Consider the following 14,185-nt stretch of genomic DNA (forward strand, 5'->3'; position numbering starts at 1 on the left):
CCAGAAATACAACAACACAAATGCACTAGTTGCCACACTTGAGGCCTGGTCAGTGTTGCTTTCAGATCTTGTGGTACATTATGTACACTGATATTGTGTCTACCTGGTTCTGCTTCTCCAAATCTTGGTTCTATCACTCTCCCCCATCTTCCAGACAAAGGGGCAAGTGCCTGCATGGAGGGTAAGAGTGGGTGGCACAGAGATGAAATCTCAGCCGTGTCTGGGGCTCAGTGGGTTTCCGCCACCTTGGCTGGGGCTGGGATTCAGAGACGCACACAAAATGTGGGTGGAAAACCACAAAAGCCCCCTCCTCCACCCTACAGAGAAGGGAAACAGCTGAGATTCAGTAGTGGTATAAATTAGCTGAGAGATCTGACACAAAGAAAATATTCTCTCAGCTCACCCTTGACTGGAGCCATACTCCACAGACAGGTGCCCCTAGCAAACCTTTAGGAATCCCCTCTTCTTCCCCTTATGTATGGGCTAGTTTTGGCCTTTTCTAAACCAGTAGGCCTTATGATCAAAACCTGTGTGGACTGGTGAAGCGTCTTTGTTATAACCCCAATGCAGTCCTGAGGAGACTGGTCCATAGGCACTCTTCAAAGGTGACTTCACTTAGCAGTGACACAGAGACAGGCAGGGAAATGGAGGTTGGCCTGCTCTTAGCGATTACCAGGGGCTTGGGCTATATCCTGAAGGCATCAAAATCAGCTCAGCTAACATGCTAGTTTGTGAGCTTTCCTTGTCAGTAGAACAGAACGGGTTTGCAGCCATTTGTTTTAAAATCTCAGCCCCGTCCTGGCCTCCCATGAGTTACCATATGGCCAATAGGCTCTCTCTATTTCACACAGTCATTCTCCCCAAGTGCTCTAGCACCTTCCGTTACGGTCTCCATTTCAGTTCACGCACAGATTCAAGTTCACACACAAGATCACCAGCTACATAAAGAAGCACGCGGATCTCAGAAGAATCTGGACTGACAGTAAGATCTTACCATCGCTGTCATTGGAGAGAAGGAGGCATAAAGGCTGACATCTGTCGAGCAACTTTCATTCTTCTATTGTTTCAGTTGTAGCTGCACTCTGTCATTTATAGCAGGTGCCAAATGCAAAGGACAGAAACATAGAGACGGAGAGGAATGAAAAGAGGTAAGGAAACTTTCTTTCTTTGAAAAGAGTGTTTTTCTTCTTCTTCTTCTTCTTCTTTTTTAATCATAACTCATTTCACTATTCTGCGTAAGCTGCTGTTTTGTCCAGGACTATGGGTGGATTATTTTTCGTCCCACTTAAAAGTTCCGGCATAAACTCATCTTGAACCCTTCAGTTACTGAAAATCTTCTGGCTCTGCAGTTCTCTAAAGTCTTCTTTTTATTATTTTTTTAAAACCAATAAGTGTTTTCCTCTCTGGGTTTCTCCCTGAGAGGGGCAAAAAAAAAAAAAAAAAAAAAGTTACAAAAAATTCAAACAGTAGTCGAGCCTGGGGGTGTCACATATGTTTTAAACACATGTATATGGATAATTCTAAAAAAATTCCCATACAAGGGTCTGTCACTGGTAATCCTTTATTTCCAAGGGTGGTCTAAGCTTTTCTCTGCATGGTTGATGAGAGGCATGAAATGTACCGGAGAGCATCCCTCCATCAGCTGCCACTTGCTATCATCTTCTGTATAAGGCATTCAGAGAGAGGAAATTTGTTCTTAAAAAGCCTCAAAAATAATAAGATGGCAATCTTTAGCTAAGTGGGGGAGTCTACTTAAATGTTTATGTCTTAAGACTCAAGGGTTCTGTTCAGATCATCTAGGCTGACTGATACACCGTGCAACACGGGCTGAAGATGCCATTTCTAATCCACTAGCTCAGGACTGATTGAGCAAAGTTTCTTGTAGAAAGATAAGTTATCTCAACTTAAGACACCAAAAAAATGGAATTGCCTTACCCATCCATGAGCTGCTGCACTGTTGAAAATGGGAGTTTCATTTCTGGGTTGAATTTTTCAACTTTCAGGTGTTGAATCCTATTCAACCTTTGTCGTCTCAAATATTCCTCTGCTTGGTAAATAAAGCTTGAGCTCAAGTTATTCATTAACTTTCTCCACTATAAACTAAATAGTCCTCTTAAATCTTTTGTGCAAATTATCCTCAAATCAACTCGAAAACCTTTTCTTTATCCTCCACGGTATTTCTAAACATGACTGACAGAATTGCCTATGGTATAGCAGGATTTGTCACAACTAAGTCAAGCAAAATCACCTTCACATTCCTGTTTACTGTTCCTGGGCAGTGCATCCAAGGACTGTGTGCGCCCGTTCTGCCACAGCCTTGTACCAGGACTGCATATTCATTGAGGCTAAGCCCCAGGGAAAAATTAAGGAACAATATCTCATGGATTATCCAGGTAAAACTGATATGTTTTTGTTCTGAATGGGCTAGTATATACTGTTCTGTTATGCTCATTCCGTCAGTATGTGTATAGGCACTTTTCCAATCTGGGCTGCAAATCAAATAAATCACACTGTAAGATTTGATGTTCTTATTTCAACAGCTGCAGTAATGATATCTGAACCTGAACTCATGCACGTACATAGCTGTGGAGTGAGATGGAGGGCCTGTCCTTGAAGGACATCTCAGTACTGTTTGCTCAGCTCAGCCTCCACTGTATTTAGAAAGATACCTTCATGATGTAGTTGTAAATGGCAAGGAGGAAATGAGAAGGGCAAGAAGAGAGGGGGGAAAGCTCAGACACTAAACTAACTTTGCTAAGGCAAAGACAGGCCTTGGCCTCTTCTTAAGCAGCCAGAACAGTTTAGAATTCATAGGGAGCAACCTGGGCTGCAGAGGTGTTGTTTTCTTGGCCATCGGGAGGATAGAGGACACATGACTAGAGACTTCCACACAGAGCACGAGGATCTGTGGCTGTAGATAGTCTGGCTTATGCTCACACGGTAACCTAATCACCATGCTTTGCCCCAGCAGTGAGGTACTCTCACTGTGATGAGGAATTTCCATTCACATGGGCCAACTGCTCTTGCTCAAGCAAAGTACTCTCCAAGCAGCTCTTAAAGCTTGTCAATGGCCAGAGGCACTTGAGGGGAAATGAAGGTAGGGTCAACAAGCTTGGTCAGCATCTGTGTGACAGCCAGGCCGTTTTATGCTCTGAGGGTTAGGGTAACAGTGGGGACCATGAAGTGACAGACCTTCAGTTCTGTCTATCTTGTTGCTCTGTGCTGGCTATTTTTTTGTACTTGGTCTCTTACTGTGCCCTGCGTTCGCATACGTTTCCTTAAAGCTAATGAACACTTTCAAAGAAACTGCTACGTGGGAAAAGTAGATGATAAGCTTTGCTTCAGATGTTAGAATTGGGAAAAATAAATTATCTTGGCTGAGTAACTGTAACTCAGAGCCCCAAAGCCAAGCCAAACTGATGTGCAGGGACAGGAGATGCTGAGATCCTCAGCTCATTGCTGGCAGCAAGTGCAAGGGGAAATTGGGTGCAAAAGCAGAGGCTGGGCTGTGGGAACTCATGTGCAGATGGCTGAGAGGCCCTCCTCGCCCTGTCAGAACAAGCTGCTGCTAGATCAAAAACACAGCCACAAACAAGAGCGAGAGAAGAAAACACGGAAACCACACCGCATGAAAGGGGCATATGAGTGCACCAGAACAGGGAGATGGCCTGCTCTGCTCTAGGAGCGGTTTCTGGGTTTTTGTTTTTTTTAGTTTCAGTTTCCCTCAGTGTCATATCAGTGCCAGCCAGGAGTGGATTTCTGAAGCCAGCACCCTTGGGACTCTGTGCTGTTTCAGGGCCGCAGATGTTCTGCAGGCCAGACTTGGTCCTGTAGACATGATTCCACTGAGTCACAAGACCAGTCAGTATCTCAGCTCTCACATCCCTAACCCTCAGAGAGGTAAAGATCATTAAAAGAAGTCAAGAAGGAAATTAAACCAGTTTAGTAAAAGAGGGGAATTAAAATGAAATAGAAATCAATGTTCACTTGGGAGGGAGCCCTGTTCCTCCTTCACTAGAAATTCTAATAAATCAATTATGTCTGGACTGTTTCTAGCACTCAGGCCAACTGGCCTGGGATGGTCTTGGACTATTAAGCTCACTTAACCTCCAGAATGAACTGTCTGCCTGCCAGCTGCTTAATGGGAGTGGTTTCTGGCCCAAGCTCACACCTAAGTAGAGCCCTGGAATTGCTTAGCAGAGTGTTGTTTGTCCTGGGCCAAGTATGTGTCAGGAAATGTTCTAACAATTTGACAGGACTGATGGCCTGACAAAATTGACAGCCCCTGGCACTGTTTAGTTTATGAGTACCATAGTACGATACAGATGGGCTACCTATAAAGAGACTGCAGGTCTGCTACACGCGCCAGCTAATTATGCTAACTTGTTATTTTAACACAGCAGGAGACTTATTCACTGAGATCTGTACAATTCTGACTTAGTTGCCGGTTCTAGTAATCTCACTGAGTGAGATACAAGGGAGATAGGACGACAGGAAAATATGGAAAGCAAAGTGAATGAGAGATCAAAAGAAACAGGCAGACAAAAAGTGTATGACAGAATTTCTGGCTGAAGGCAATCCATTTTCCCTGCTGACTTGTAACATATGGGTGGTCATCATCATATTGCAAGTATCTGCCACAACAATATGAAGGTTAGTGTGAATGAAGCATGAATGGGGATATTGATTGTAGGAAGATGAGAAGAAATGGCAGAACAAAGTTTAAAAGATACATCAATTTGTACCAACAAAACTGTGTAAGTTCACCAGTACTACAGTGCTTTGGTTGCATGGTTTCATTCAATAACCAGAGAGCAAGGACGTGAAGAACAAACCAAAGTTATAAGATGACAGGAAGACAGAGATTCTAAATAAAACAAAATGATCATGTGTGATTCAGAAATTTAGTTATTTTTTTGCCCATTCCATTACCTTCAGGATTTATATCAAGTTAAGTGGCTTAAACTATTTGCAACCTAGTACTGGCTCTGTTAATTTGCAGATTTCACTGCAGATTGGGGGCTGACCTTTTTTTGCTGATCACAGGGGAATATGTGATGTAAGTGATCATAGCAGGGTTTAAGTTTCTTCAATTCTCTTAAGAATATATCTTATTTAGGGCCCTATGCCAGTTCTCAGTTACAGATGATTCTTCTAAGTATATTGTGGTACATGCAGGTGTCCTGTTGCTGCTGCTTGCTTTATCCTGCAGCATAGCCCAGCCAAATGCTTGGCCACTGCCTCCCCATCTTGTTGGAAATGATCTCCAACTGTTTGCACTGGCTCCTTCATTTTATTGTTTTCACAGAAAATAGCTCATGCAAATAATCCCTGGAACTAGGATGTTTCTTTTGTTTTGCATGAGACAGTTGACAAATTTTCTCTGACTGTGTCTTTGCCACTCATTTACTTCTTCAAGGGTGCATATGGCTGTGGTCATGCTCTTGCACCCATATTTCTTTCACGTATGTATGTCTATCTGACCTGATCTCCCTGTAAATGTACAATGCTGGTGTTTTTGTATACTCTTTCATTCCTTCAGGTGTTCTGGTCCTTTAACTTAATTCTGATAGTAAATTAACATCTATTAGAAAATATTTTATTTAATATTGCACACAGTACATATAAAAGTAGTACAAAATAATTCTTGTATTACTTTTGAGTTAAATCCTATTATGATTCCAGTCTTCAATCTGTAATGCCATATATGAAAGGAGGTTTCTATTATGCACTATATTTGAGTGACTCACTCACCAGTTATTGTACTGATCACTCTGAAACCAGGTACAAACTAGTCTTTTTGTTAGGGACCCTGATCTCCTTGAGCTTGGATATCTTCTTCCCCAGCCCTTCTGCACAGTCCTGCTACAATCCTTCTTTTAAAATGTGATTTTCTCAATTGACAGAATCCATTGTGCTTTTCCATGCCCTGTGAAGACAGGATTTGGTTTGCTTACATTACTCCTCACTGCTTACCCACTGAGCTTTGTCAGCTTCTGTCTGAATCCTCACTTGAGGACATGGAGATGTTATTTTTCAGATGCCTCAACCCACAAAATGCACTTTGTTGGCTTCCCCACAGCATTTGTTAAAAAAAAAAGGCAATAACAACAACAACAAACTTTAACTGTCAGCAGTCAGGTTCTGTTTTATTTTAGATGAAGCCTCACTTGCCCAAACTTTCTGCACTGGCACCCTGTGTTCCCTAATTCCTGATATCCACATACCTCTCTTCTTTATACTACTTTCCCAGTCATGTTCTGCAGCTTTAGCACTCTGACTCATCCTACATGTTTCTAGAAACATTTCCAGCTTTTAACTTCCTACCTTACAAGACAGATTTTGCCTGTAAAATATTTTCTGAGCTGTCTCTATGCTGTCAGTATTCACACAGTACCTTTTAGCTCTCCTTCACAAACTTGATGCCCTCCTGCCTTGCATCTTCCTGATCACTACTGACCTTAAATGTGGGACTTTTCTGTGCTGCTCCTGAGGTCCCATCAGCAGTCTCCCTGACCCCTTACATTTTCTCTCAGCTCAGTCATCCAAGCCTCAAGAGACCTCTTGAAGGTCTCTATCTGATGGACCATGGATGCCTGCACCATGTGCACGATTGTACTGCAAGTTGGTGACAGGTCCATGTAGAGCTAACACTTAACACAGGAAACAGGGAAGGCCCACTCCAAGACTGATTTCCACCTACTTCTTGAAACAAAAACCATCAGCATCATGAAATCCAGGTATCTAAGGCTGAGTAAAATAAATTATTTAATACCAAAGTCTGGGGAACACGGTGGCTGGACCTCTTGCTGACACGCAGAACTCAGGTGCCTTATTCTGCTCATTGAACTAACTGACTTTCTCCTTCACTGCATGGTAGCACTGAAGGATGCTGGGTACTGAATAAGAACGTGGGCCTCACTCACTATGAATTATACAAGGCCTGAAAATCAATCATTATTGACTCCATATCTGGGTTTTTCATGTTAGCATCCCTTGGGTCCGACAACAGTTCCACTCTCCAGTGCTGTGCAAGGAAGGACATTCCCATGAAGATGGAGTCATGCAGCATGATGGTGAACAGAATTCTTGCAGTCTTCTCGGTTATGCAGCTGGGTGAGTCCTTGGCTGTTCAGGGAAAATTGTCTCAGCCAATTTCTGGCAATTCTTACCGTACTTCTACAAGCCTCATAATATTTGCTGTGTTTTTAGGGTCCTTGTAATTTTCCATCAAAAATAATCTTCTTGTAATTTTTAATAATGATTGCCATATATGAATAGGAGTGAATTTGTAAACTGACTTATGATAAAAGGGCTCAGTTGACCTTACCTGAGACCACTGAAAATTCTCTAAGGGGTCTGCCTGCTCAGAGAACAGTCTCACATGGTTTCAAGCAGATTCACTTGGGCAATTCTCTCTATAGTGATGCAGATAGAAGAGCTACCCTCTTACCTGCTTTTCTGACTGGAGTATGATAGCGAGATGAGAAAGATATGTCCTTCAGAATCAAGGTTCAAAAAACTTGTGTGAATGTGTGGAAATACTTTATGAAGAACTTAGCCTTTGTGCAGAGCCATTTGCTGAGTCAAATACAACTCAGATCCCACATATTCAGCACAGAGTGGAAAATATTGCCCTCCACACCAAGTCCAGTTTCCTGGGTAAAAATCTGGACACCACTGGAAATTGCTAATCACAGATTTGCCATTACAAATTTGATTATATTGGCTTGTTCAATTTGACTGCTAATATGATATTTGGTGTTTTTTGCTTCATGTTCTTTTTCCAAGAATGGAAGGAGACTGAACATGACTAAATCAAATTTCTCAAATACTCAGCTTTAGTTCCTCTGGTTGTAGAAAAAAAAAGGCCTGGAACTCTTTCATACACCCTAAAATGAAAATGAAAGCAACAGGCACTGTCTCTTCTTAATAACATTTTTTAATTTTGCATTTTAAAACAAATTCATTATTTTCCTTGACCCTATGTATGATTATTGAATGCTCAGATTCATTATGTTACTGACTACCCAAGTTCTTAGAGAAATTTGTAACTTGTGGAATACCAGTTTGGGGAAAAACTTTCCTTAAATTAATATAAAAATCTTTTTATTCTGCACTTCTGTGTCTCTCCAGTATTAGGGTCACCTGAGTGATTCACAGGCAGTCTGAGAACTTAACCAGCAGTAGGACAGGGAACTACAACCTCCTTATTCCCAAGCATATCTCTGGCAACAAGATCTCTGGGTGCTATTCTGGAGAAATTCCCTGTAGAATGTAGAAATTCCCCGTTCTTCTTCCAAGAATCCACTCCTGAAATTTCTTCCACTTTATATGTCCTACTTCTTTTACTACCACATATACCTCATCCTCAGAACAGGAACGTGACATTAGACCTGCCTTCTTTCTCCTTAACCCTTTTCCCTCATTTCCTTGGGATTCCCATCTTGTTCCATATAAAAGTTGGAAGAAGGGATAGGTAAATTTGCCAGTGTTGCCTTGACTGGGTATCTTGATGGAGGTGTCAAGAGGGATTTTATTCATATGTAATACTGCCTTTGATACCAGTAGGACAACTAAATCTGGTCTGGAGAGGAAAAGGTTGCTGTAGTAAAGCAGTTGTGCGTAATGGTGAATTCACCACAACCATTGGCAACTTCCCTGTTTTTGAATGCTTGTAAAACAAAATTGCCATTAGTTGGATAAAGAGCAGGAAGTGGTAGCGGGAGAAGCTCTGGGGTTAGAAGAGAAAGAATTGGACTGATTACACAAAGGAGTGAAAAATTTAGAATCTGATGATTATCTTCCCCGCATCTGGGAAAAGGAGGAGACAAACCTGAAAGGATGGGAGATACTAATTGAACTACCCTTCAGGAAGTGACTGTATGTTTATTTTGGACGGTTGACTTTTAGGTCTGATCCCCATTACGGCTCAGAAGGAGGAACTACAGACTGGGATTGCAGGACAGAAGGTGATCCTGAACTGTAAAGACATAACAAAAGAAACATCAGTGACCTGGAAGTACAATGCAAATGTTGTTAGGTGGCTTGACACATATTTGAAAGGTAAAACTTCTAATTCATCACTCTCTCTTCCCAGTATATGATTGAGAAATTGTTTCCCTCATAAATGTGCTTATTGTTTCAAAAGGCAAAGGCAAAGCTCCAATGACTGATCGATCTGAAATGGACCAGAATACTAAATCTCTGATGGTGTCAGACTTGAGGCTCTCTGATGCTGGCAGCTACAGCTGTGAATCTAACTCTCGCCCAGTGGTCACTATTTCATTGCATGTCTTTGAATGTGAGTGATTAGAGGCATTTATCAATGAAAATGATGGGAGGAAGGAGATTGCAAAGTTTTAAGAAACCTCTTTGCTGAGATTCTTTTTCCAGTTGGTGGTGTGGGCAATCGTAATCCATTTCTCCTTCCTTTCCATGGCACAAAATATCTCTAAGTCTCTATTCTGTTTGCTGAGACACTGTTCACTTGCTTTCAGGAACTTACTATCTGAGCTTTTTCTCCTTACAGTGAAAATCTCTTCAAATGGCCATTTTCTGCCAAATGAATCTCCTCAGCTGAGCATAACGCAAAATTCATACAATTCCCCACCTGATATCAGAATCAGTTTGTTCAACAACCACAATAACACTGAAACATCAGAAGTCTTAGAAAGAGTGACCCATCACAAATACATACTGAAACTAAAGCAACTGCAGCCTAAGGACAGTGGGACTTGGAGATGCCACATCCATTCAGACTCTCCGTTCATTGACCAGAACATTGACTTTGATTTGAAGGTATTAGGTATGTGACAACAAAAATCACAATGCAGAAACTCCAGCTCACAGGCCATACTCTCTCCAACTCATGTGCTGATTTTACTTTCCAGCATCGCAAGCAATGGTGTTGCAGGGCCAGTTTTCCAAAGCCTCCAAAAGCACAGATAGGGGATTGCTCTGTTGGCTCAGCTCTGTCCTATACTCCCTCCTGTTTTCCCTTTAAAGCTTGCCCTAAAAGACCCTTCTCTGCTTGTGGTTTGCTCTTCTCAGCTTTGGTGAGATTGGGAGCTTTGGTTCTTTAAAAGGATCCTCAGACACGAACTGTTTGTCCTCTCTAAGGTACCTTGTGTCTTTCCTCTGAGTCCTTTCTCAGCTGAGCACCATGCGCATCTCTGTAAGTGACTAAAGAGTTCCAGATGAAGGATACCCACAGTGAAGTATAGTCATTGCTTTCCCTGCTTCTGTTAGTATTTCTGTCTGTTTTGAATCCAGGTTTTCAAAACTCAGCCTTGGAAAGAAAGTATGCAATTGTTGAAAGCAGTGTCATCTTGTCATGGCATCTGAACTTCAGGGAGATAAAATGGAAAGAAGGTTTCACAGGACAACTGAATTGGATACAGAAGGAAAATACAACCTCTTTCATGCTATTCAACTTCACTGTCACAGTCCAGGGAAAGCTGAATGTGGCCATAAATAGAAACCTGCTTATGTCTGAGGAACCTAAAATGGGAGACACTTCAGGTGTCCTGGAGGTAAAACTTAATAAAGTCCCCTTCAGGCATGCAGGCCACTACCAGATGAAGCTGGAGTACAACAGAAGACATGTACAGAGCAAGATAGAGCTGTTGATGATGAAAGGTGAGAAGAGGGCTGGGAGCTGAGAGGCTGCAGAAACCTAGTAGCCACAAAGGTATGGATGGACCTATCCTCCCATCCCTCCCTTCATGTGTCTCTTTCTTATCTTCACAGTCTTGGCTAACCCTGTTGGGCCACTTGCCAGAGGGGCTAGGATGACCCTTACCTGCCAGGTCTCTAGTCCTCTCCTACCCAATGCCCATCTGTGCTGGGAACGTGTGAATGGGACTCAGATGGACTTTGTGAAGTCAAAACAGCTTGAAGCACAGGTGGAGGTGAATGTCAGTACTGCAGGACTGTGGAAGTGTTACCTTGTAGAAGACAATATCAGGAAGATCAGCCTTAATTACACTGTGGGTATGGAAATCATTGTCTTGTCTGCCTCTACTCAGAGGCCTTAAACTGCTGTTTGTGTCTGCCTCTGAGTACTTTTTTTTTTCCTTCCACAGAGGAAGCTCCTGTTTGGATTACCCATGTTGTAATTGGAGCAAGTATTGGAGGCAGTGTGTTGGTGCTTGGCATTGCATGCTTGTGTATAATCACTGGTATGAACTGGCACAGGAGAAGGGTGAGTGCCCTGGTCCCAGTGAAAGGCGAAGAGTTGTCTGTCTCCCCAAAATATAGGAGGAATTTGATCTGTCTGGGGACAAGACAGAACAGATAAAGGGGCACTCTTTTCGCTCAAGCCGAATGGTCGAGATGGTCCGCAGATATTGAGGATGTCAGAAAGTGGTTTAATGTGGTTTCAGATGAAAGCATTTTAAGCATAAAAATATCCAGTTGTGATTTATTCCTTCTCTCTTGGCAGCAACGAGCAAAAAGGATGGCACTAGCTAGACAACACTTGCTGGAAAACAGGACGTGTCAGTGTAAACAGTAAGTAGTAATGAGGGTACCTGGAATGGGTAAAGACTCTGTCTTCAAGAAAGGGGAGCTGGATGGTTGAGCAGGGAGCGGCATGACCCTGCTTGGGGTCCACATTACAGCTACATCTTATGTTGATAATCTGAATGATATTCCTGTATGTTTAAGGAATTTCCTATTATAGCTCAAACCTGTGGTAGCACTGTGCTGACAAACTCTGGAGTAGAGAAGTCTCACTTGAATTGTTTTTATGTTGAGAAACATTTTCCAGATGCAGGAAGGAGTTCCAGAACCCTCTGGTTGGATTCATAGTGGTTCTGTGAACTAGATATCAACATTGTAATACCATAAGTACCTCAAGGGAGGGAGTGAGGAGGATGGGGCTGGCCTCTTTTCAGGGGTGGACAAAGATAGGACTAGAGGAAATGGCCACAAACTCAAGCACCAAAAGTTCCACGGGAACTTAAGGAAAAAAATCTTGACAGTGAGGGTGACAGAGCACTGGAACAGGTTTCCAAGAGAGGTTGTGGAATCTCCTTCTCTGGAGATCTTCAAAACCCACCTGAGCACAGTCCTATGTCATGTGCTGTAGGTGACCCTGCATGCAAAGGAGTTGGACTAGATGATCTCTGAAGGTCCCTTCCAACCTTAAGGATTCTATGATTCTATCATTGTAAATATGGAAATGGGAGCACCCAACCAAACTCAAGGATGAAAACCACCTTTTAAAGACCTGCAGTGTTCATAATGTCACTCCAACTGTGCCAGAACAGCACTGAACAGCAATCTGAAAATGGCCAATAATCTCTTAGAAACAGGGAGACAGAAGAGAAAATCACAAAACAAGGTGATTTCTGCCCTTTCTCAAAGGCCTTGGGCAATGCTAAATATACCATCACATCTCGGCCCTTCTCATAGGAACAAGGATTTCTCACCAAAAAAGCTACAATTTTAAGGACTTTAGGCTTATATGGCATTAGAAGCGGCTGTGAAGAAATATTGGCAACTAGTCTGTTACTGGAAATAGAGAGCTAGGGACAGTATAAATGATTGCACATACCAATTCAATAAATAGGTAGGTAGAAAACTGGACTTCTTGATTGCACGCTGAATACAGTGGCAAACTGTGCTATTTTGATTTGCATTCTTTTTTTCCATTGTTGAGAATTCAGTGAGATTGACTATTGGTAAACACAACTCCATAGCTGGGATATGCAATCAAGAGTTGGTTAGCATTACATGTGTAATAGATGTCACCTCCTTTTCACCTACTTTTTATCAGGGTTAAAAATGATCCCCCTTGGAAGGGGACAAAAAACATGCAAATACATAAAAATTAGCTAAACCTGTGCAATACAGTTTTACTTAACCTTCTCTGTCAAGTAAGTACCTCAGTGCAACCACAACATAAACCTCAGACCTGTGCATGCACAAATAACTGTCTGTCTCCTGAACTGCAGGAAGGAGGCGGTCATTCCGTAGTCTTTGTCCTCTAGATGGGACAAAACTGGGGGAGGCTGGCTGGTGTGGAGTATCAAAATGAGGCCTTTCACCTCTCCAGGACTGCTGCTCATGTAATTCCTTTCTCTTGCAGCCGGCTGAATTAGCAGCATTGCAGCACTCGAGCCAGAAGGATTGCTGAAGTCTTGCCTGTAATACAACACCTATCAGACCACAGCGCTTCCTGTGAATGCATCTCCCTTTCTCTTTTGATGTAATTCCTTATTCCTTCATCTTCTTCTCAGTCTAATGTCATGGAGGGATGTTGTCTGGCTAGGAACCAGTGGGCAAGACAAAAAGTCCTTTAGGGTTATGGTTGAGCTCCAGTTCTGCAATGAGAGACACTGAATAGAAGGGTATACATGCTTGTATTTTGCTTATGCACTTAATTTGACCTTCTTGCGGAATTTATTTTATACACTTATTTTATCTGCCTGAGCGACAATAAATTACTTCAGGGGTTTCTTTGCAAGATGGTCTTTTTCTTTTTTTTCTTTTTTTTTTCTTTTTTTTTTTCTGACACACTCTCATCTGATTCAAATATAACTTGCACTTCTCCCTTTCATGCTAGGATGTGGAATCCCAATTTCCACTATCTCCCAGACTTCCAGGAACCTCCTGTAACTCCCCTGTCTTTAGCTGTCCATGAAACCTACCAATCTTCATTGGCCTTTTCATAGCCATGTGAACCCTACAGCACTCTCCTTCCCAGCCCTATTCCCCATATGGTGGTCCTCATCCCTTCCAGCACTTCCAGCTGTCATCTCTTCCATCGCCTTCCATCTTCCAGATTTCCACAGAACAACAAACCAGTGCAGAGGTGAAAACAGCACAAGCAATAGTAATATCCAGGACTCATTTTGCTAGGAAAACTAGTAGCATTTTACTAGTTCAGGAAACCAGTGACTTCAGGAAAGGCAGAATAAAATCAGAGTCCTAAGAAGCTGTAAATGTTTATCTAGAGAGCAAGTTTGGGAAAACTGTGACAAAGAAATTTCCTAGTAGAACAAGACAGTCTTGGTCTGTGTAAGTCAGCAAATTGCATAGACAGATGTTTTTGAGAACTCCATTGAGAATGGCAGTTCTTTGTTGGCTGAGAGAAATGGAAAAAGTCCAGGGAATATAGGAGGGAAGTAAAAATACGTTTCAAAGATGTCAGAACACCCTGAAAAAAATACTGTTA

The 14,185-nt window shown here is 42.2% G+C and overlaps 1 protein-coding gene across 1 annotated transcript; it reads left to right on the forward strand.

Annotated features, from left to right (window-relative positions):
- The first annotated feature begins 1,016 nt into the window (after positions 1–1,016).
- Positions 1,017–13,474, forward strand: CD4 (CD4 molecule). Its single transcript, XM_010212383.2, has 10 exons — positions 1,017–1,148; positions 6,991–7,116; positions 8,914–9,066; positions 9,152–9,304; positions 9,533–9,808; positions 10,276–10,641; positions 10,753–10,995; positions 11,088–11,206; positions 11,447–11,514; positions 13,097–13,474. The coding sequence occupies exons 1-10, from the start codon at positions 1,139–1,141 to the stop codon at positions 13,107–13,109; spliced, it is 1,527 nt and encodes a 508-aa protein (XP_010210685.2). The 5' UTR covers positions 1,017–1,138; the 3' UTR covers positions 13,110–13,474.
- The last annotated feature ends 711 nt before the right edge of the window (positions 13,475–14,185 follow it).

The sequence above is a fragment of the Tinamus guttatus genome, unplaced genomic scaffold (genome assembly GCF_059628265.1).
Source record: "Tinamus guttatus ecotype Peru unplaced genomic scaffold, ASM5962826v1 Tinamus_guttatus_pri_ptg000098l, whole genome shotgun sequence".
Lineage (NCBI taxonomy): Eukaryota > Metazoa > Chordata > Aves > Tinamiformes > Tinamidae > Tinamus > Tinamus guttatus.

Coding starts and splice junctions, on each gene's coding strand:
- CD4 (XM_010212383.2), top strand. Junction 9,809..10,275: donor CTTTGATTTGAAGGTATTAG/GTATGTGACAAC, acceptor TTTTGAATCCAG/GTTTTCAAAACTCAGCCTTG. Junction 11,207..11,446: donor TGAACTGGCACAGGAGAAGG/GTGAGTGCCCTG, acceptor CTCTCTTGGCAG/CAACGAGCAAAAAGGATGGC.